The sequence below is a fragment of the Pezoporus occidentalis genome, unplaced genomic scaffold (assembly GCF_034315485.1).
Source record: "Pezoporus occidentalis ecotype Australia unplaced genomic scaffold, CSIRO_AGI_Poc_V1 ctg161, whole genome shotgun sequence".
NCBI lineage: Eukaryota > Metazoa > Chordata > Aves > Psittaciformes > Psittacidae > Pezoporus > Pezoporus occidentalis.
In genome coordinates this window covers 1774516-1795705 of record NW_026913437.1, presented here as the reverse complement: position 1 = coordinate 1795705, position 21190 = coordinate 1774516, and the positions used below count along the sequence as shown (strand labels likewise).

At 40.6% G+C, this 21190-nt stretch overlaps 1 protein-coding gene across 7 annotated transcripts in view; it reads left to right on the top strand.

Moving 5' to 3' along the window:
• The window catches only part of TEX11 (testis expressed 11), a 28550-nt gene that overhangs the window by 6199 nt on the left and 1161 nt on the right, over positions 1 to 21190 (top strand). For 3 of the 7 annotated variants that reach the window (XM_062612831.1, XM_062612829.1, XM_062612834.1), the window contains 22 exons: positions 769 to 854; positions 1753 to 1875; positions 2270 to 2327; positions 3158 to 3253; positions 4706 to 4787; positions 6486 to 6564; positions 7048 to 7199; positions 8311 to 8396; positions 9482 to 9619; positions 10057 to 10159; positions 11257 to 11381; positions 11601 to 11686; positions 12309 to 12362; positions 12981 to 13021; positions 14220 to 14306; positions 14844 to 14914; positions 15138 to 15254; positions 16404 to 16476; positions 16882 to 17031; positions 17999 to 18107; positions 19110 to 19230; positions 20812 to 20976. In XM_062612831.1, coding sequence (XP_062468815.1) covers positions 769 to 854; positions 1753 to 1875; positions 2270 to 2327; positions 3158 to 3253; positions 4706 to 4787; positions 6486 to 6564; positions 7048 to 7199; positions 8311 to 8396; positions 9482 to 9619; positions 10057 to 10159; positions 11257 to 11381; positions 11601 to 11686; positions 12309 to 12362; positions 12981 to 13021; positions 14220 to 14306; positions 14844 to 14914; positions 15138 to 15254; positions 16404 to 16476; positions 16882 to 17031; positions 17999 to 18107; positions 19110 to 19230; positions 20812 to 20976 — 2202 coding nt within the window. The remainder of the gene's footprint in view (positions 1 to 768; positions 855 to 1752; positions 1876 to 2269; positions 2328 to 3157; positions 3254 to 4705; positions 4788 to 6485; positions 6565 to 7047; positions 7200 to 8310; positions 8397 to 9481; positions 9620 to 10056; positions 10160 to 11256; positions 11382 to 11600; positions 11687 to 12308; positions 12363 to 12980; positions 13022 to 14219; positions 14307 to 14843; positions 14915 to 15137; positions 15255 to 16403; positions 16477 to 16881; positions 17032 to 17998; positions 18108 to 19109; positions 19231 to 20811; positions 20977 to 21190) is intronic. The other 4 variants (XM_062612832.1, XM_062612830.1, XM_062612835.1 and 1 more) reach the window with 2 other exon arrangements.

The window sequence follows — 21190 nt, the reverse complement described above, 5'->3', positions numbered from 1 at the left end:
TGCTTTTGTCTCTGGATTGAAGCGAGATAAACGACAAATTTGAAGCAAGATGCTGTGCTACCTCTCATTCTTGCCTGAGGATTTGAAATCTGGAGTCACTTGCAAGAAGCATCATTTATACTCAGAAAAGCAAGTTACTGCGGAGGCAAAATGGATGTAAATAATGGCAGCCTGTTAGCATTATAAAATGTATTTTCTGTCTCTTTGGACAACATATGACAGCTGCAGATCATTTTGGAGGAAAGACAAGTTGTTATGAACAGGCATTGTCAGGGCTGACTGATTAAGTACAGTGCTCTGAATAGACAAGCATTCAAAACCAGTTTTCTCCTAAAACTTGAAATGTGGATGAGGTTTTTTTAACCCCAAAGAGACCTGCTGGGAAGGAGCCTTCCATGGGGGAAGTACAACACTGACCTCTAGAAAGCTGCTTTTGTCATTTAAAAAAATGAAGTTGCAATATTCCAGTTTCCCCCTCTCAAGTTTTAACATCTGTTGTTTGGTTTACAGCTCTAGTGCCTTCAGCATGGTTTCTTGAGGAACTGTTCTACCTTATGTGCTTCAAGAATCCTGCTGGTTTGCATGTTCTGGACTGGTTACTGATGCTTCACTTTCCCACACAATTATGATTGTTTTAGTCATGTTCAGTATCCCCTTGTATAAGGTCAGAAGTGGTAACTGGATATATCTTTGAAGTAAAGTGCATTTTAAAGAGCTCTCATGATGTTTCTATGAGAACATTATAGAAAGAGGAGTCTTTCATTACAGACCTGTTACTTGTCAATCCTCTGTTACAATTTTGGAGTGGAAAGCTATGAACTGAAGAGGTATGAAGAGAGCTCCTTCTGGCTCAGGTAATGTGAGGAGGCAAACAAAATCCTGCTTTTGAGTCACAAAAAAGTCAGGGGAAGGGAAGGGGCAAGGGAGAAGTAGAGGTTTAACTAAAAATGTGAGAATACAAGTTTTTACCTGAAACAAATGAGCTGAGCAGGTACTTAGTGACTGTCTTATTCTGGTACCTAACATTTATATCTGCTGTCCACACTTATTTTCATGTCATTAGAACGAAAGCTGTCTTCCCATGGTTCTCGTCAATTCTCTCCCTCACACTTCTTTCAAAGAGAAGAGGCTGTTCCCAGTTCTTATGCCATTCATAAATGGTAGTAAAGGGTTTTGAAAACTTTGGAAAAGAGGACAAATTATTTAGAATGGTTAAAAATGGATTTGTTTTAAATAACATTTGAATTTCTCATAAAGGAGGTGCTTCATTGAGAGTAAGTCCTTGACTGATGAAACATCAAGGTGAAAAGGAGTAATTAGAGGTGGTTTGGGTAGGATCCAAGTAAGTAATGAGGTACTACTAAGGAATTAAAAAAGTAGGGTATGGGGAGGAGTATCCTCATGTTACGGCCACAGCCTCAGCTCAGAAAATTTGTTTTTATTTCTTTCTGTTCTTTTTCTTTCAAATAGTCAGAAAAAATGAATGGCAGCAGAGCGCATTCAGAATAGTTATGGTCACGTATGTTGTCGAAGAGCATTTGTAGAAATGCTTAGAAAGCTGATGCTGTGGAGATTCTGTTTTGTTCTTGTGGTGCTGATGGCAGAATTTGAGGAGGAAATAACCTTTCCAGGCTGCAAGTTAATTATCTGGAGAAAGAGCTGTGGCTCCATCTAGTGGGCTCCGACTTTCCTGTACTGAGCATATATTGAGTTAGAAAACAAATCCCAGTTAGTGCTTTTTCTTTCTATCAGTTCTTCATTCGCAGCATTTTCCATAGAATCTGCTTTTGTGGAATTACCAGTGTGTTTTCTCCCAGGTGGTCCTTTGTGCTGTCATTTAACTTCCAGGCAAAGAGTGGGGAATCATAACTCCAGGTTCTATTTCTGTCTCTGCTATTGATTTGCTGTGATCTTGAGAGCAGGTCATGTATAATTTTGTGTATGCCTGTATTATGTGTCAAGTGAGATTGAGAACACTTGCTTCTTCAAGCCCCCTATAGTTAAAACTGATAAAGCCTACTGAAACATTTGACCACATGTTGCAGAAGGTGGTGCAGAGGCTGGAGAAGGTACAATTTTTAATGTGAGGATTTAGAAAGAACACAAAATTTTCTGTTCTCCAGTGAGTACTGAGATCAGTTTGCATGATTTCTGTGACTTCTGACTGGTTAAGAAGTGGGAAAAGACAAGAATGTTGCGCATGTCAGAAGACTGGCTTGATTTCTCTCTGTCCTCTCGTTTAATCCTAACTTTTGCTTACCATTGATAGCCAGAGCTATGACATTGGGAAAATGGACATAAAATATTCTCTTGGCAAAGAAATGCAGGTAAGAGAGAAGTTGCTTTTTACCAGTAGCAGGATTTTGTTACCCTGACTGCACAGTACCCTGACTGGCCTCTACTGTGCCAAACCTGACCAGTGATCCTTTGGCCTCCTCTTTAGTACTGTCTGCTAGGAAGCCTGGCAGAGTTGCAAGTTCAGTTGCTGTGAGTGTCAGTCTGAGAGTTCAGCCACTGATGGGTGCCCTTAAATCACATTTGAATCTATTTTTTCACAGAAATTAAACTGTAGAGAGTAAGGCTGAAGTAGAGCCTGAATGGCCCTTTCTTCTTCCCTTTCCTCTCTTCTTTCAAGGCATCATCAGTTACATCAGTGTCATTTCTGATAGATGTTTGTCTGCCACATTCATAAGCCTTACTACTCCTTTTACTACCCACAGTGGATATGGAGAAGATTTTAATCTTTTCCTCTTTATATAAATCACTTATTTGAAGGCAATTACCACATATATCTTTGTGATGGTGGTGTTTGTTTATTTGTTTTCATCTCAGTGAAGTTTGTCCTCTTGTTCCTCCAATTTCTTCTTTCACTCTGTTTTTCCAGACCTCTGATTTTCCCTGCTACCCTTCTGTTCTCCTCTGAACTCTAGTTGATTCATGTCCTGTGTGAGTTGCAGTGCTGAAGATTGGATGCACTTCAGAACTGAGCAATCACCTGATATGTCTGATACCAGACAGGCATTCTTTTGACTCAAAGAACTTTTATTTTTCATGATCTTATCTTTTAAGTCTTGTATCCATCTGTATGTTCATGCACGGCTGTATTTTTTTCTCTCTTCACATGGCATTTAAACTTCCAGTTTGTTTTTCTTTCCAGGCTAAAGTGCTGCGGTTGTTGGCTACAGCCTATTTTGAGTGGGATTGCAATCTGTATCTTGAAAAGGCATTGAAAGCTGTGAGCTTGGCAAATCAGGTAGTGATGTGTTGTTGTATTTATAGTGTGTAATAGTTAAAACTGAAGCATTTATCAACCCAATAATATAGACCACATGAATGGTGTGTTGTCTTTGACATCAGATGGACGTGTATTTGCTTTGTGTTTGGTTTTCATACTCATAAGTATGTTTTGGCACTCCCAGCTTTTAGAGAAATACTTCTTTGCATGTAGATGTAGAGCTGTCTTGGTGCCTTATATTAATCATGAGGTCCTTTGACAATGATATGACTAAAATTTCTCTGGTATATTATAACCCAAAACAACGGTTTTGAGCTCTACATTTTGAGTCCCCGCCTTATCTATACAAATGTTTAAGTGCCAAACTGTTCAGTTTTGAAAGCTGGGTAGCCATGCTACTACATCAGTCTTACAACTCAGTTAGCTGTTGCACCTTACTAACATGACTGTGTTTCTTCTGGAACCTGACAAATGAGCTGTATAAACATACCAGCTACCCTGAAGAAAGTTCATATATATCTAAGCAGTCTGTGCAGTGAGGTTTCTTGCTCTTGCACAGATTCTGTTTCCCATATAAAGACTTGAATTAATTTTATGCTTCTATCTCCTCAGGTTAGAGTAACTTAAAAGTTTTGTGCTTGTCTTTGGCCATTTTACAATTTCCACGATCTCTTTCATGCAAAACTAGTTTGAAGTACAAAATCCTGTTTTAAATGAAAGCTCAATTTCAGTTTTCTACATGCTGTTAAAACTTTCACAGAGATGATGATGCATGTGCTCATGAGATCAGGGTAAAAGACAATGTATTTTAATCATTCAAATAACACTACTGTAGTACCTGAGCCATCTGCAGGTTTTACTGTACTTTTTTGCAAAACCTTTTGAGGTGGAAGTGTTTTTATAAGCATTTTTGCTAATGTGTGCTTTGATACTGTATGAGGGTATGGAAAACTAGGAGAAGAGTTTTATTCTAGAGTCTGAAATGTGCAGTGTTTCAAGGAGAACTGTAGCATACAGGCTTCATTATATCCATTTGCGCCCGTTGTTGTTCTTTCCTAAGTTCTGTATTATTATAAGCTACTTTGAATCTTGCTTATGCTAACTCCAGACTAATCCAGCCAGTTCACACATAGAAAAGCAGGAGATGTTTCTATGATTCAGTATTGTTCAGCTTCTATTTAAAAGTATTGGAAATGGGCAACAGCAAAATGGGAATCACGTATCTCTTGCTTTCATTGCCCTTGTAGTCTTTTAACAGTATAACGATAAATAATACAGATGCACATTGCATTTAAGAAGAAAATATTACCAGTTGCCTGCCTATTGTTTCCGTTGTTAAACCAGAAAAAGGATACAGCAGAATTTCTGTGATTTCCTGATACTTGTGTGGATTAGGAATGTGCTGGACTCTCATGGGATCTGTATTCTTCAACCAGCTGTGCAAGTAACATGTTGTTTTTCGTTGTGCAGGAGGATTTGCATCCAGCAGGGTTCTTCTTGAAAGTGAAAATCCTTCTTAAAAGTGGAGCATCAGATGAAGATATCAACTCAGGTATCCTGGCTCTGTATAGGCTTCATATGAAGGTTGTACTGTGCCAGGGCCAAGAAATAGCTCCAGCTGTAAATAGAAAAGACAAAAAAATATATCCCTTTCTGGTGTGTTTTAGAGGAATCTTCATTAGCTAAATATTGCTCTGGTTTTGGAGTGTGAGACCTAGTAGTCAGTGTTCACAGAGGATTTATCCAGGTGCTAATGTAAGTTTGAATTAAGCATTGTTTTAGTATTGTTGGGGTTTAAACTGATCTGCTGGAAATAGGGAAGAGGGAAGACTTTGAAACCTCTTAGAATGAAGACAGTGAAAATACAGCAATGTAAAGGTATGGCTTATTTTAGACATAGGCCACAGGTTACTCAGGAAGGGTGAAGGTAGATTGTTTCTCACACAGACAGCATGGAAGAAAGGCTTGTGAAGCACTGCTACGCTGTGTGTGTGATTTTGCAGATTTTGGCTAAGAGAGATGAAGTGCTCAGCAGCGTCTTGTTATAAACCCACATTACCAGTTTAATTTACCTAGGGCAGATAAGCTCTTTTCTCCTTATCCCTCAAACTTGCCATTTGAAGAGAACTGATTTTTCCATAGGCATGAGAGAAGAAAGTTTTTGGAGGGACTTTAATATAGAAAGGAGAAATTTATTTCCATAAGTAATGAAATCTTAAGGAAGAGAGGCTCTGTATGGTTGGAAAGCGTCAGATGCGTAATGAATCCTATGAGCAATAAATGTAGGATGAGATGAGGAGTTTCTTGCAGAGAGCGGAATGGTTTGGATGCTGCCAGGCCAGCAGGACTGTGAATTCCATTTCACATTGCTCCTGGGGAATTTCAGCAAGCTTTCCAGTGGACAGTTGTTCAAAACTTACCACTGCAACACTTGGCTTCTGTTGTGCCATTTGAATTGTGAAGCCATGGTACTGTCTATCACAGCACGCTCACCTTATGTTAGTACCCCTAAGACTCAGTCAGTTTTGCAGCACATTCACTAATGAGCTGTCTTGTGTGGCTGGCAGGAGGGTGTCAGCCTGTGCACTGCAGCTTCTCTGTCTCTTGAGTGAAGGCTCCTGCCAAGTTTTAGGCATTTGTCTAAAACCTTATATTGAGCATTTGTACACAGGTGCCTTAGAAGTGCCTCCTTTAGCAAGAGCTCTTACAGTCATGTCCTGTGTGTTCCTTCTCTGATCTCATCCAAGCTACAAATGTCTAAATCTTGTTATTAACCATGCAGCACAGTCCAGCAATTTTTAAGCTGTATCTGAGTGGTCTAAAACTGATACCTGCTTATCAGCACCAGTCAATTTGACAGCTGATGCTAAAGGCATTAGGCTTAAGTAGTTCCCATTGCAGTGTGAGCACTGACTTCAGTCTTAAGTGGTTCCTGCTGGGTAAGGATGAGTCATTTTGATGGTAAGCAGCTTGAGGCAAAAGTTTGTGCTACTAATGCCTCTGCTGTTCCTGTTCAAAGAGTCACAGGGACAGAATTCCTGGGCTCTCAGTCTGTCACCTTTCTGTAGTACTACAAGAACTGTACAGTGAAAGGAAACTAAAAGCACTAGAGACACATTTTAATCTTCCTTTGGTTTTAGAACTATTACATTGGGGGTTTTATTCCAAAGAGGTTGTAAGAGGTAAATGGTAAGTTGAGCAGGTAAGTGTCCAGGTTGATAAGTAATCTCTGCTGCTCTGTTCTGTCTAGCTGTTGCAGAATTTCTGCACCATGAGATGTCTTTAGACTTTTGTCTGAATACTGCCAAACTGCTGCTGGAGCATGGAAGGTATGAGAGCATCACTAAGTGGGGTGAACACAATATTTGGGCTTCATGATGTTCTTTTATAAGCAAAGAACATCTGTTATACATTGATGCTTTTTTTAAATAAAACCTCACAGAAGGAGCCCTAGAATAACTGGAAAACAGTGTAAGGGTGAGCAAGTTCCTGCAAAACAACTTGGGGTTGACATTTCACGCTGTTGAATGCTCCATCATGATTGCTTATGGATATGCTTCCATATTGCAGTAAATTCGTACTCTTTCATTGTGAGGAGTAAACTCTCATGAGTACTGTGAAACAAGCATGTGCTGATATGAAGTCAGAACTAAATAGATGAACTGCAGTAAATTCAGACCTTAACTCTGTCTGTGTGATTGCCAGTAGTGTTAATGAGAAACATGCTGTATGGTGTGAATATGTTACTCTTCAGAATGGAAAATTAACAGCTCTTCTTGTGCAGCCTCTTAAAACTGCGTCTGTGTGAATAGGGAATCAGTTGGTTTTGACTTTCTGAAGTCTGTTTCTGAACGATTTGAATCTTCACCTAACCATGGAAGAATTACCCTGCTCCACATCGAGTTCCTGTTGCAGAGTAAGAGAGAGCTGCTTGCTAAGCAGAAGATTGAAGAAATTATTATAGGTCTGTATCCATCTTTTTGCTGCTGTTTACTGAAAGCTGCATTTAGTTGACCAAAGTCTTGAATTCTGATTTTCACTTTTATTTTGGTTTATTCTCGTCTTTCTTCCTATTTGTGTCTGTTTTCCCTTATGTTTTTTCTATATGGCAGTTCTCCACTTCCATCATGAAGGACAGTCATGGTAAAGCTCAGTCTTAAATTCACTTGTTCCTTCTTAGTGTAGACTGTGTGTGGCTGATACATGTGGGATTAGAAATATTTATCAGAGTTCTGTGTAATGTTAATACTTTGTCCCTTCAGCCCAATGTATTTCTGTCAGTATTAAACCATGTTGCATATCCTTCTTTAAGCACCTAAATAACAGTCTCTTTTTCAGGTCTCTTGCACCTGTAACACTGTAATATTTTTTGACTGTCAGATCTGCTGGAAATCAGACCATATTTTATATAACATAATATATGTTATTGAGCCAGGGAGGCACAAGAGCTACATTTGCACTGCTCAAGCATGAGAACAGTTTTCTCTGACCCACTGTATTGGTGTGGGTTTGGTTTTTGTTTGTTTGTTTGTTTGTGGTTTTGTTTTGTTTTGTTTCTTTGATTTTCCCCCAGCAGCAACACTGGGTCTTGGCTGAACTACTGCTGGGTTGGTGTTTCTTTCTTGTATCGTAGAATCTTAGAATCCCAGCCTGGTTTGTGTTGAAGGGACCTTAAAGCTCCTCCAGCTCCAACCCCTGCCACGGGCAGGGACACCTTCCACTGGAGCAGCTTGCTCCAAGCCCCTGTGTCCAACCTGCCCTTGAACACTGCCAGGGATGGGGCAGCCACGGCTTCTCTGGGCACCCTGTGCCAGCGCCTCAGCACCCTCACAGGGAAGAGCTTCTGCCTAAGAGCTCAGCTCAGTCTCCCCTCTGGCAGGTTAAAGCCATTCCCCTTGGCCTATCCCTGCAGGCACTGGTCCAAAGCCCTCTCCAGGTTTCTTGTAGGTCCCCTTGGAAGACTGTTACAAGGTTGTTGTAGGCTGTGGGACAGTCTTTCTCAGAGAGTTCTCAGTTGCTTCTCAGTGTGCTTCTTAAAAGTTCTTGTAAAGTGATGATTTGCAGTATCTTTTCAGGTTATTATACTGGGAAACGGCTGTTGCCTGAAGCCTTGAACCAGCTGCACATCATCTTGTGGGACATGGCTGCCAAACATTATGAGGTTTGGGACCAAACAGCAGCATTGTTTGTATGACTGAAAAGGAAGATGTGCTTTTTCTGACCTCTTTGGTGTGTCTGGTTTTGGTTGGAGTGTGAACTGTTACTAAGAATTGTGTTCCAGTTGGCACTGGTTTTATTTTCAGCCAGCTGGGTGCTGTTTCCCATTACAACATCAAGTTTCAGGTAGCCTAATCTTTAGGTTTGTACCTGGGAACAGTTATGACCAGAATTGATCAGCCAAGGAGCCTGTGCAGCCCAGCATTCTGGTTCTGCCCTGGGAATGGTACAAAAACCTGAAAATATTCTTTACGTTGAGCTGTTTGTTTTACATTTCTTACTCTCTGCTGGTCGGTTGCTTCTGTAAGGAGCATGCACTGTTATCATTTGTATATTGATTTTCTTTTTAGTTCTGTAAAGTAGTTTTGGATGCTTACATCATATCTTAGTTCATGTACATTCTTCCTGTGAGTATATATAAGTTCAGTTATTCAGAACCAGACACCTTCTTATTCCTTCAGTATTTGGGGGAGATGAGCTCATGTTCTACTCTTGTATTTCTGTCATATGCTTGGTTCTTGAATATAACGACAAAACGTGGCATTTCATTACCTCTCCTCTATGTAGTCATGAAGGAATTTTGCTGATGATACAGCTTCCATCCTCCTCCTTTTAAACTAAACTCTCTGTCCAAATTGGAACTATAGTTGGGAGTACCGTGTTCAGCAGAGTATCATCAAAGGTCTCAGTCTAAATGGGATAAGCATTTTTGTCTTTTTCTCCTAGTTTCAGTTGCCTTGTATTGTGAACAGAGAGGGCTTTTGAAATAATAGTTCTATTTTGTATTTAGTCCTAAGAATGACCTTTCTGGGTCAGATGGATGACCCATTCATTCCAGTGTCCTGTCTTTGAGAATGGCCATAGAATAAGGGAAGAGTAGGAAGATGTAAAGGGGCAGTTCTACAGTGAAAGTTACCTGTAGAGCACTCTTCTAGGAGAAGGCTTGCACTGCAATATATTTGGTTATCCTAATTTGGACAGTTTGATCACCCCAATAGGGTGTTTGTGTGTTTGGCTATAATTCCCCAGGCAAAAAGCTATTCTGAAGCTCTTCACTGGTACAATTATTCTGTCAGTTTCTACACCCCTGGGCAGATAGATCAGAACTTGGCTAAGCTGCAGAGGAACATGGCTTCTTGCTATCTTCACCTGAAACAAGTTGACAAGGTACATACATATGTATAGATACTGATTTATTTGTGTTGGGTTTATTTTTTTAGCTATGTCATTATCACAGAATGGTTTGGGTGGGAAGGCACCTTCAAAGCTCATCCAGTCCAACCCCTGCAATGGGCAGGGACATGTTCAGCCAGACCAGGTTGCTCAGAACCACATCCAGCCTGGCCTGCAATGTCTCCAGGGATGGGGCAGCCACCACCTCTCTGGACAACCTGTGCCAGGATTTTACCACCCTCACTGTACAGTTTCTTCCTCACGTCCAGCATGCATCTCCCTCTTTTAGTTTAAACCCATCACCCCTTGTCCTGCCACAAGAGGCCCTGCTGAAAAGTCACTTTATCTTTTTAGCTCTGTTCTATTGCAAATTATATTACTGATTTCTAAGTGCCATTGTACTGATTTCCTTTAATCTCTTCTGTGAATAGGCTAAAGAGGCAGTTAAAGAAGCAGAGAGATGTGATCCAAACAGCATCTTTACTAAATTCAGTGTCTATAAAATTGCAGTGATGGAGAAAGATACTAATAAAGGTAGAACTTGGAAAATAAGGAGTTCACTACAAGGAACAGAAGTCCTGAATAGATTAGAAAATACCAAGCAGATTTGGACTGTTCATCTTGAACAAAACACCATAGAGGGTAGCTAGAAGAAGGGTCTGTAGAGTCACTGAAACTGTCAGGCTGTAGATTTCAACTGACAGTGGGATTCTTTGTACACACAATATATAATATGCGGAGTCCATTGCCATTGCTGATACTGTCTGGATGGATCCTCTGGCTGGGAAGCTTCTAACCTTTTCATGGGCAGAAGCTATAGCAGCATCCCAGGGTGAGCATCGTTGTAGACTTACTGGCTCAAATATTCTTATGTGTGCATATACAACATAAAAAAAAGGATACTGAGCTAAGTGAACCTTAACAGAACCATTATTGCTGCTCTTAGTTTCTCTGGACAAGTAGAGCCTGAAGTTACCAGAAAATACATGAATTACTGAGATGAATTCCAGCGTGACATATCTCTGTAGACTTTCTTCTTGATAATGAGTCCTGCTATTGCATATTTTAATGAGAATCTTAGCTGAAGTAGTGAAAATTAAGAACTGCAGTCTATGCTTGCTTAGAACACAGAGTAACGTGCAGAGCTTATTTTCTGATGTATTCTGTGCCAATTAATTCTTCTCTATACATTTTTTTAATGACAGCTTAATTTGTTCACATACTATAGAGTGGGAACCACAGTACAGTGTGAACATAAAAGCAAGCAGCACACTGCTATAAGCCAAGATGTGGGAGCTTGGAATCATGCCCAGACAATGTATTAAAGTCTTCTGTCTTTGGTGACAGTTATTTAGCAGAACAAAATGAAGGATGCGAGCTAGTGTAATTTGTATGGCATCCTCGTTTCCTTAGATTAGGAGCTTGAAAAGCCTTTTGGCACCTCTCTAGGAAGAAACACGTAATTGTGGGGAAGTGCTGCTGTGGTTAGGTTTTCTTGTCTTGGTTTTCCATATTAAAAACATTACAGCCTTTCAGAAGTTGTTGCTAACGCCTCATTAAAATAGTGGAACTTTGCACCTTCCAGTTTCTTCTACAAAAAGACATTTAAATGTTTCCTATGTATATTTCAGCTGTGGAAGCAGTTATTGAAATGGGGAAGCTAGCAGAAGAGTCATCTCAACATGAAGACAAGCTGAGAGGGGAGGAAAATACAGGCACTAACCTCCTGAGTTTAGCTGCCCAAATTGCTTTAGAGGTAGATAACATTGTCTTTGCTTTATTGCTATAAGTAGGACAGCTCTAACCTGGCCTACTTTTAGTATTTCAATGTATTTCATGCATTTTGAAGTATTTCATGCTTCCAAGGTGCTCAAATGTGTTGTGTTATGCAAAGTAGAAGTTGGGGTTTTGGGATTTTTTTGCTAGTAACTGAGGTAATGCAGTTTATCCAACACATGTTTTAATTTCTTTTCAGAATGAGCAGCAACTTGTGGCTATCAAAGCTTTGGAGTATTTGGCTGAACATTTACAAGACTGCCAACAATTATTTGCAGCTTTAAAGTGAGAATTGAATGTATTTACAAGCAAAGATATTTTTTTCTGCTTTCTTTTCAAAAAGACTGTATTATATTGAGGAAGGTGGTAAACAGTAGATGAGAGATTAGTTATCAGTCTTTTTGGTGCTGCAGATGTATCTGAAGCCTGAACTTTGATATCTACCAGTGTTCCAAGTCCTTCTCAAGCAAATAGCATTAGTTGTTCTGAATTTTAGGATTACCTTGTGAACAGATGAGCAACAGCAACCCTAATGAGATCCCAGTGATATGTGATGAAAATACCAGTTTGTGTCATCTGATGGAGCACTATTTTACTGAAATATTCCATCAAGTTTAGAACAACAAATACTGTGACAGATGTATTTATTCCCATATTTGCTTAAAACCTGTGTTAAAGTACATTTATTTACTTAGCTGTTCCATGAGTTAATGAAGTGATTTATAAATTAAGGCAATAGGGTGAGAAACAGTATAATATTCTCAGTTTGACATTTTGAGTTCTTCTGTGAGTTTCATGGGCTGATAGCATACGGAAGAAGAGTGGGATCCTTTCTGGAAAATTAGGACAAAGCACACTGTTGGAAAAAAAGTCTTGTTTCTTCATTGCTTGTTTTCCTTGTATTTAGATGTTTGGTTCGTCTTACGTTGTCAAAAATCATGGCAGAAAATGAAGAGAAAAGGTGAGTCCATTTGCAAAATCATTTTCTGATGGTGGATATGTTGTACAGATGAGGTCGTATTTTCTTGCTGGGCTTATTTTCTTGCAGAGTAAGTGAGAGATCAGTTTTTGTGCTGGTAAAAAGTCCACCCAGATGACTTCCCAACTTTTGTTAATGTGTAAGAATGTCAGGAGTGTTTGATGGGGAAGGTGGCCTAAGGCACTTTGACACTGGGATGTGGTATCTTTCTGAAGTTCTGAGTGAGAACTTCAGAGTGGGGCCTCCCTTGCTGAGGAGCAGCCACTTTGCAAATGGTGTGTTAGCTTAGGAGAAGTGTACTGCAGCGTTTTGACTGTTAGGGAAACAGTGCGATGTCAGTGGGGTTTGAAGTTTAACCTGCAGCTCCAACCACTGAGAGAATCTCCTACTGCATTTCTGCAACAACCTTCGCTGCTGCAGCTTGGGCCTTCAGTACTCTTGCCTCTTCAAATGGTGAAAGTTTCTAATGCTCAAGGTGTTTGTTAGGGGAAGAATTGTTATATCCATAGTTATGGAGATGTATTCCAACATAAATAATGTGTTCTGTTGTAAGAAACTTAATGGAACAATTTCTAAAACTTAATTTTTCCTCCATCCTAGAGGTGAAGATATCAACTCGATGCTGACTTACTTGACCTTGGGTACACTTTTGTTTCCTTTACATTTTCTGTAGCTCTTCCATCTGTGAACATTTTCTTATATGATTAGTTCCATACCAACCAAAGTGTTTACACTCCCTGTTTCAGTCCAGGTTCCCAGCCGTGAAATCAGTGGAAATTCAGACTGGAGATGCAGCAGTGCTGTGAAGTTGGATCTCAGTGTTAGACATTTTTGCTATGGAAAGCTTGCAGGCTGGTGCTGGGAAAGCTTTAGAAAAGCCTGTACTTGGGAGCTTCTGTCAGGCAAAGGGACAGTTTCTTTCAGGCAGTTTCCCTTTAATCCTTCATAAGGCCATGCATGCAAACAACAGATATTTGGGCACAACCACAACCTGGATGGCCTCAAGTGACAGTCTGTTACTCTGAGTGCACTTGGCAGGGCCAAGGTTAGTATCTCTAGCAGCAGGGCTACCACAAAAGGAAGAAGTTTGGTTTTGTAAACTGAATTAAGGGGGTAACTTTCTGTGACATTAATCGACAGTGGTGCCTTTGCTGTTCCTGCTGTTCAAAAGGGAGCATTTTTTAAATGAAGGCAGTGGTTTGGGTTTGTTTTTTTTGTTGCCCTGGAAGGCCGAGAAACCTGCAAACTGCTGAATGGTGGGAGAGGCTTGGTCAAAATTGGTTCCCTCTTTAAAGTTGTGCTGCCTATTGAAAAAGAATTGCCTGTTTGTGAGGTACAGGAGTTTTAGAGAGGCCTTTCCTCCATCACATTTCTCTAAATCTCTTCTGATCTTTGGACAAGAAAGTCAATGAGATTGTAGGAGCTTTTGATACACTTGCTATTCCTTCTGCAGCTAGGAGAGTATGAAGGCTAGAACTGAATGAATTCCAGGTTCCTTGCAGAAAGGCCTCAAACCTGTTATTCAGTTTAAAACCCCTCAACTTTTTGTGTAATTAAGTAAAACTCCTTTGCATTATGCTTCAGTGTCAGTACACTTTGAAAAGGCAGAACTTGTTGGCAGCCTTATCTCTCTCACCTAAAATGCTGTTTGAGGAACTTTTTGATGTATTTATATCCTCTCTGGTCAAGCATGTTAGATGTAAGTTGTAAGAATAACTCTTGCCCAGGAATTACATGGGAGTTTTGGAAACATCTGTTTTGTAGTGCAGTTATTAGGCTTGGAAATGTTTTTCTTTTGCTCAGAAGGTGTTACTGATCTATTGAACACATTTTTTGCAGCTCACAAGAGACTTGCTGAGTCTTTCACAGATGAAAAATTTACAGGGGACATGAAGGTCCTCGAAGCTCACTGGTTTAGGAAAGTTGGTAGGTTGGCACTCACAAAACCTAAACTGAATCCCCTCCACCTCCACTCAGCCAAGCCTTGAGGAAGAAAGAAGTGCTTAAGGATGTAGTAAATTTATAAAACTTGTCACCTGCCTTAGCTAGTCTGAAAGTTCTGCTGCATTTCCTGTCTGCTGAAACTGTCTGGTACAGCTCATGTTTTAAGTTAGTTCTCAAGACAAAGAGTCATACATGGTTTGTTTGACTGATGGGAGAGCTGATATGTTATTTCCTTCACTACAGGAATTGTACCTGTCCATGATACAACTCTGAAGAGTTCACCATTTTTCTCTTAGCCTTTCACTACCAAGACTGTTACAGAAGTAAATTAAAATCAGGCAAACAGAAAGAATAATGGTTTTCTTCAGTGTCTAAAAAAACATGCTGCTAAGAGCAATAAAAGCCCCCTTACTGCCCATTGAATTGTAGAATGAACTGCCTGTAACTGGGGATTAGATGGGCATACCTGTAATGCTGAAGATTTGTACTCTAGCCTCCATTTTTTTATGTCTTTACTAGCTTGGAACTTGGCTGTACAGCTCAGGGGCTGCCCTGGAAAGATGAGGGATTTTTTCCTGCTGTCATTCAAGGTACGTACTCTTGCTGATAGTATCTCTGATTGAGGAATAGTCACCTGCCCAGATCTGTTGGAATACCTTCTTGTGTAAGTGTACAAGTAAAATTGCAGTGTGACTATATAGTTATGACTAGTTACTGAAAGTGGCATAGAGGAGACCCAGCAATCATCTATCCATGACAAAATTGCTTTATATGGGCTCAATTCTCATTATCTTTCCCTGTTTTTTGTGTCAGTTGTCCCAGTTTTGTCCTTCAGACAAAGCTGTTCTAATTGCCCAGAAGACATGTCTGTTAATGGCAGCTGCAGTTGATCTGGAAATGGGGAGACAGTCAGTACCACGTTCTGAACAGGTAGGGCAGTGCTCAGGTAACTGCTGCTGTAGGTACCAGGGAGCATTTTTTGTCTGTTGAGTTTGAAGTCTTAGGGTTTTTTTTACTCAGAACAGGATATTGAGAATCATAGAATGGTTTGGATTGGAAAGGACCTTAAGATCATCCAGTTCCAACCCCCCTGCCATGGGCAGGGGCACCGTCACCCTAGACCATGTCACCCAAGGCTATGTCCAACCTGGCCTTGAACACTGCCAGGGATGGGGCATTTACCACTTCTTTGGGCAACCTGTGCCAGTGCCTAAGAACCCTCACAGGGGAAAACTTTTTTCCTTATATCTAACCTTAACTTCCCCTGTTTCAGTTTAAACCCACCACCCCTTGTCCTATTGCTACAGCCCCTGATGAAGAGTCCCTCTCCAGCATCCAAAGATTAAGAATGTAAGCAGGAGAACCTAGTTCATTACTATTAATGCACCTCGTGCTTTCCAAACAATCATAAACGTTACATTTCTGTTAAACAGATTTCTGTCAACCAAAGGTCATGGCAGTACCTTATCTTAGAGGAACTTAAGCCTACCTTAAAATGTTTTGTAAGGAGTCTGCTGCTGAGCGTTGGTTGGTCAGGCAGATAATTACTGCATCTTTAGGATTATGCCATTGCTGAAGGTAGTTACCAGTCTGGTTGTGATGAGGCTCACAATTATGTTTGGCTTTTTAAGCATGCTTCCTTTTTGGGGGTGCTGCACTTACTGTGGTAAGATGAAGGAAGATGTAAGTGGTTACGACAGAAGCATGGAAGTCTGCTGTACAATGATTGTGGTAGAAACTTATTCTGTGGGGTGCAATGCACAGCAATTTGTGTTGTGGGATTTAGGGGTTTGTCACTCTCAGTAGTACTGGTTTATGCTTGGGAAGTAAAAGAAATGAGCTTTCATAGGAACCCAAGTGGTTCTCTCTGGACCAATGGAATGCTCGGTGTGAAGAGGCTTTGTCTGAGTTGTGGGGGTCTTTGAAAAAAGAAAAGTAACCGGTGTAGCTGATGTTCTAATTAGGCAGGTTCTTAATTTATTTTATAGCTGGGTATAAAGATCCTTCCTGCTGTGACATGCACATTCCTTTCTCTTTTTAAACTATGACAAAAATAACTTCTTCAATTCTGTGAAATAGGTGGAGCTTCTGAGTCAGGCTCTTCAGCATCTCCAGGCATGCAAGGAGATCTGGAAAATTCTGAAGCTAACAGGTAAGCTACAGCGTGTGTCTGTTCAGCAGTGCAACTCTTCAACTTAGTCACTGTATCAATGAAAAGTACAGGGCATGGAATTGCTGTCTCAGCTGAAGGGTGTTGAAGCAGGTGATACAAGGGTTTCCTGCTGGCTGTTACCTTGCCTGGGGTGGTTGCATGAATTTAGCTACTTACGGACAAGCCAGATGCTTTTACTGAGGGGGAGGCATAGTGGTGGGGTTTTGCTTTGGACATCTGAGGCTTCCATCTGAGCCTGCTTCAGAGTTCCACTTGCTCTGCTGTGAAATCTGAGTACCTTAATGGTTTTCCTGCCTGTTGGAAGCAAAATTTATACGTTGTGGTACACCACGTGCCTTTAAGAAAATGAATCACTACATTCAGGTAATTCTGGCTCTTCTGTAGGAGATTTTGCTAAAGACCCAACAGACACATTGCTGCTGCTTTATGAATTTGAAGCAAGATCCAAACTGAATGATCCAGCACTCCACAACCTTATGGAGTCAGTTTGGGAGCAACCACAAATAGAGGTCAAGACACTAGAAATTATTGCATGTAAGGGCTGCATTTGTGCTTTCATAATTCTCTAAGTAATGAATCAACTTTTGTTGCTCTTTCCTGTTCAATTGGCGTGACCAGGGTTAACAGGTATTATGCAGCATCCAGAAAATGAGTCTAGCCATATGTACGTTGTCCTGAAGCAAAGCTGCTTTAGGATCTCAGCAAGATCAGGAGATCTGAGTTTTGAAAGACTGTATTACATGGATGATGAACCAGAAATTTCTGACATCCTTCTATTTCTGGACCCTGAGACATCTGAGTGGAAAAAATAATTCAGATAAACTTTTACAAGCTTCAAACTGGCAAAGGCCAGACAATGACGCTAGCTGATCGATGGCTTAAGTTGGTTTAAGATGTGGACTTTGGATAGATACAGTTTCAGATTACTGTTGTCAATATGTAAGTAGCACTTTTCTGTACTGCACCATGCTTTCATCACAAGGTCCTAGTTATGCCTCCTTGAGAATCTAGAGTAGGATCAAATGAAGATGAATAAAATTTAGAAGTACCATGGCAAATCTTTGGAGGTGATTCTGTAGGACTGCATGAACACCTACTTCTCTCTCTTGTCTTAAGAGAGTACACACCTGGGCTTGAAAACACTATACTGGCATCTCACCCCTGCCTTTTTTTTTCCAATCAGGTCTTTATATTCAAGGGCACAAACAAAACTCTTTACATTAGACACCCTCCCGCAGCAACATGTCTGGGTTTCTGCACCAGAAGTAAACAGTAGTGGGAGTACTTATGAAGTGCACTGTGCTTCTGCTTTACAGCCCTCACTGATGATCTGCACAGTAAGAAAGTAGTAGACTGGTCACTAGCTTGTGACCAGCCCAGGCATTCAACACATCTCTTTGCAGTTGTTTATCACAAGCAGGCATCATGCTGTACTTTAGTGACCAATGAGATGAAAGTTTGGCTCCAGTAATTTTCTTCTCAATTTCCTTTTGGTTTTAAGCATTAGCAATGGAATCTCCAGCTCGGTATCCTGTACTGTGTAAGAAAGCTCTCAAGAGTGCATTAAACCTTCACAGAAAGCAGACTGTCATTGATGTTGAGAAATTCAGGTGAGTGTTACATGCAGCTTTGCCGTGAGCCCGTGACTGGAGATGCTGACAGGGAATAAGGGCTGCCATTTGGAAAAAGTGGGTTTTAGGTTATGTGCAAGGTTCCACTCCTTGCTGGCCAACCAATGTACCTCTCAGTCACGACTCTCTAATAGATGTGTAAACTGGGAGGTGCTTCCTGGTATATTTTTTGAGACAGTTTTATTTCCCATAAATGAATCTATTGAGGAAGGAAAATGAAAATTGTATCCAGAGGAGGTCTCTGGCTGTTTCTTGTGAGGAAGGTGTTCATTTCAAAGGGTACCCTGCTAGTAGTGAACTAGGCATTTCAAAGACAATGAAGAGATGATTAGCAAAAGAAATTAAGTGCTGAGAAGGCCAAGAGTTGTAAGTTAGTGATACGATGCCACAGTCCATTAGTTTGCTGTGTAACTGACTCTCTAACAGCTGTACCTTCTGGAATCTGAAAACCAACCTGGCACATGTCCTTCTCTCTTATTTATACCCCAGAAAGGACCTTTTTTTCCTTTCCAGGTTCCTTGCAGTAACCCCTGGGCAAAGGCAACTGTTAATACTGCTCTTCTCCCTTCATGTTGAGAAGGAAGAACCCCATTTCTGAAGCCATGTGTTTATTACTGATTTTCTGAGGCTGCTGACTCCTTACTTCTTGTTGGGGAAGTTAGCATACTTTTTCCTTGCTGTTACATGTAGCACTCTAGAAAATATTCTCTCTTTCCTTTTGTGTTACTTTAGAGCCTAGCAATGAAACTCATGAAGTGCTTGCTTCTCTAGGCTCTCTTTTGGCATAGTTTGTCTGAATGAGATCTGATGCTAGGAAAATGTATGTTTCTGCTTGAATAATGGAAATGTAGTAAGCACCAGGGTGGACCTGTCTGTGTAACAATCACAGAGACATAAGTTACTGTGCTGCTGATGCTAAAAACTGGCTGTTGGTGCACATGGTATTTAATCTTTCCTCTTCTGCTCTGTTTCAATTCTCAGCAAATGCTTACATAGTTTGATAAATCTCTCTTTACCAACTGGATTAACAGACCTGGATGCCTGTGTACTGCAGGAGGTGTGGGACTACTTTGAAGATGGTCTGAGCATAATCAGCAGCACAGTGAGTTGAACAGGAGTACAAGAGGCTGGGGGATGATCCTGAGCACATGAAAAATAACAAATCTCATCAGGCTGAGAATGATGAGTAGAGTGAGCAGTGCATGGTGTGATGTGTTGAGCAGCCAAGATTTCTTCAGCAGAAGATACACTGACATTACCTCAAAAGAAATGCTTCTTGGATATTTATGACTAAATTATGAAGTTCCCTGGATTTTGTAAGGGCTTTTTTAGAGACATTCAAGGCCAAATTTTCAGTGCCTATTTTAGAAACATCTGCAGCTGAGACATCCCATCATTCCTCCTCTTGCTTCTACATTCTCACGCTGAATATGTTGGGTTTTTTTTCAAATGCAGATTACTTTTCCAGCTCAGTTTAAAGCCAGTTAAAATCTGGATTCCAGACTTGCTTTTGTTCTCAACTCTGTCTTGTTAAATGTATTTGGGAACTTACTACATTACTGTTTTATCCAAATGACCTAGAACTGGATTCCTAGACCTGAGCTGTCAGTTCCTGTGGTACCACATGCTTTGTTTCTGTGAGGACAGGTTTATGGAGAGCAAAATCATTCTTTAAGCATTTCTGCTGCTCCTTTCAAGCCTGAAGCAAAATGCTGTAAGTGAAGCCAGTTGTACTGAGGAAGTTAGACATTTCTACTTAAAATTTGATAGGTAAAAGTCAGTTAAGGAGTATTCCTGTTCAGGACTAGTAAACCAATACCATGTATCATAGCTTCATTCCATTGCGTGGCTGGTTCTTTGGTTAAGGTTTGAATGTCTCTTCTTTATGAAAGTGGCATAAAGATACGTTGTTCCTGACTTCCCAGAAAATCAGTGTCCCCACATTCATGCCTGCCTCCCACTGAAGTCCTCACCTCTAATTTGTTACTGTTCTTGTTGAGGGCTATGAATGAAATATTAATGTGGACTGTTACAACAGCAAAACTCTACAGCACTGGGTGGCCTTCTTTTGCAGTCTTGCTCATGGCAACAGGTACTAATTGGCACTGTGATAGGAGGAGGACACTGGGGCATCCCATTAGTCCGTTATCAGTTATAAAGTTGGTGCACCACGCATGATTTACAACTCCTCTTCAGAAATGAATGCTCCCGTTCAGAAATTCATTCTGGGCCCTCTTACTTAGGATGAGAAGTGTCTATCAAAGGGGAAAGAAGTCCTTCCAGCCTCCCCTTAAGGATTTGCATGACAAATCAGTAATTTCTTGTCCTTCCCTTCTCCAGCTGAATCAGTTTCCCACCACGTTCAAGTATTGTAGGGTATTGCTACTCTTCTGCAGTTAAAAAGGCACCTTTCATTCCAGTCCCACAGAATTGTATTTTCTGATCTACCAATAGGTAATTGCAACATGACTTACCCATGTTGGAAGCAAGGTGTTTGGCAGTAGTGCAGATGAACTGTGAATTACAGGATGATTCTGAAGGAATTGCCCTTTGCTTAGGAGAAAAAAAAACAAGTAACTGTTTTCCCACTTTAAAACCAAACTCTGATGCACTCTTGACTTGTCAGGGTTAAAGTGAAAAGTCCATTTTCTTATGAGCTATTGCTTCTTCTTTATTACTCCAGGATGCTTACCCAGAGATGGAGATCCTTTGGTTGATGACAAGAGCATGGAATACGGGAGTATTTCAATATACTGTTGGGAAATGTAGGGAAGCTGAGCAGTGGTGTGGGTTAGGAATGCGCTTCCTCAATCACTTAGGATCTCTGAAGAAAACCTATGAAGGCCATGTAAGTAAGCGTAAGCAGATGGATTTGAGGATGTCGGATTTAAGGTCTGGCCTGAATTTTAGATATGGATCTGCTTGCAGAAAGCACTGCAGAATTTCATGGTACCTAAATATCCTGGGAGAGCTTGATGCTAAAAGGCTTTTTCAAAGCGAGGCCAGGAAAGTTTTGATAGACAATAGAAAGTGTAATGAAGTCTCCTTTACTGGAAGGGTCA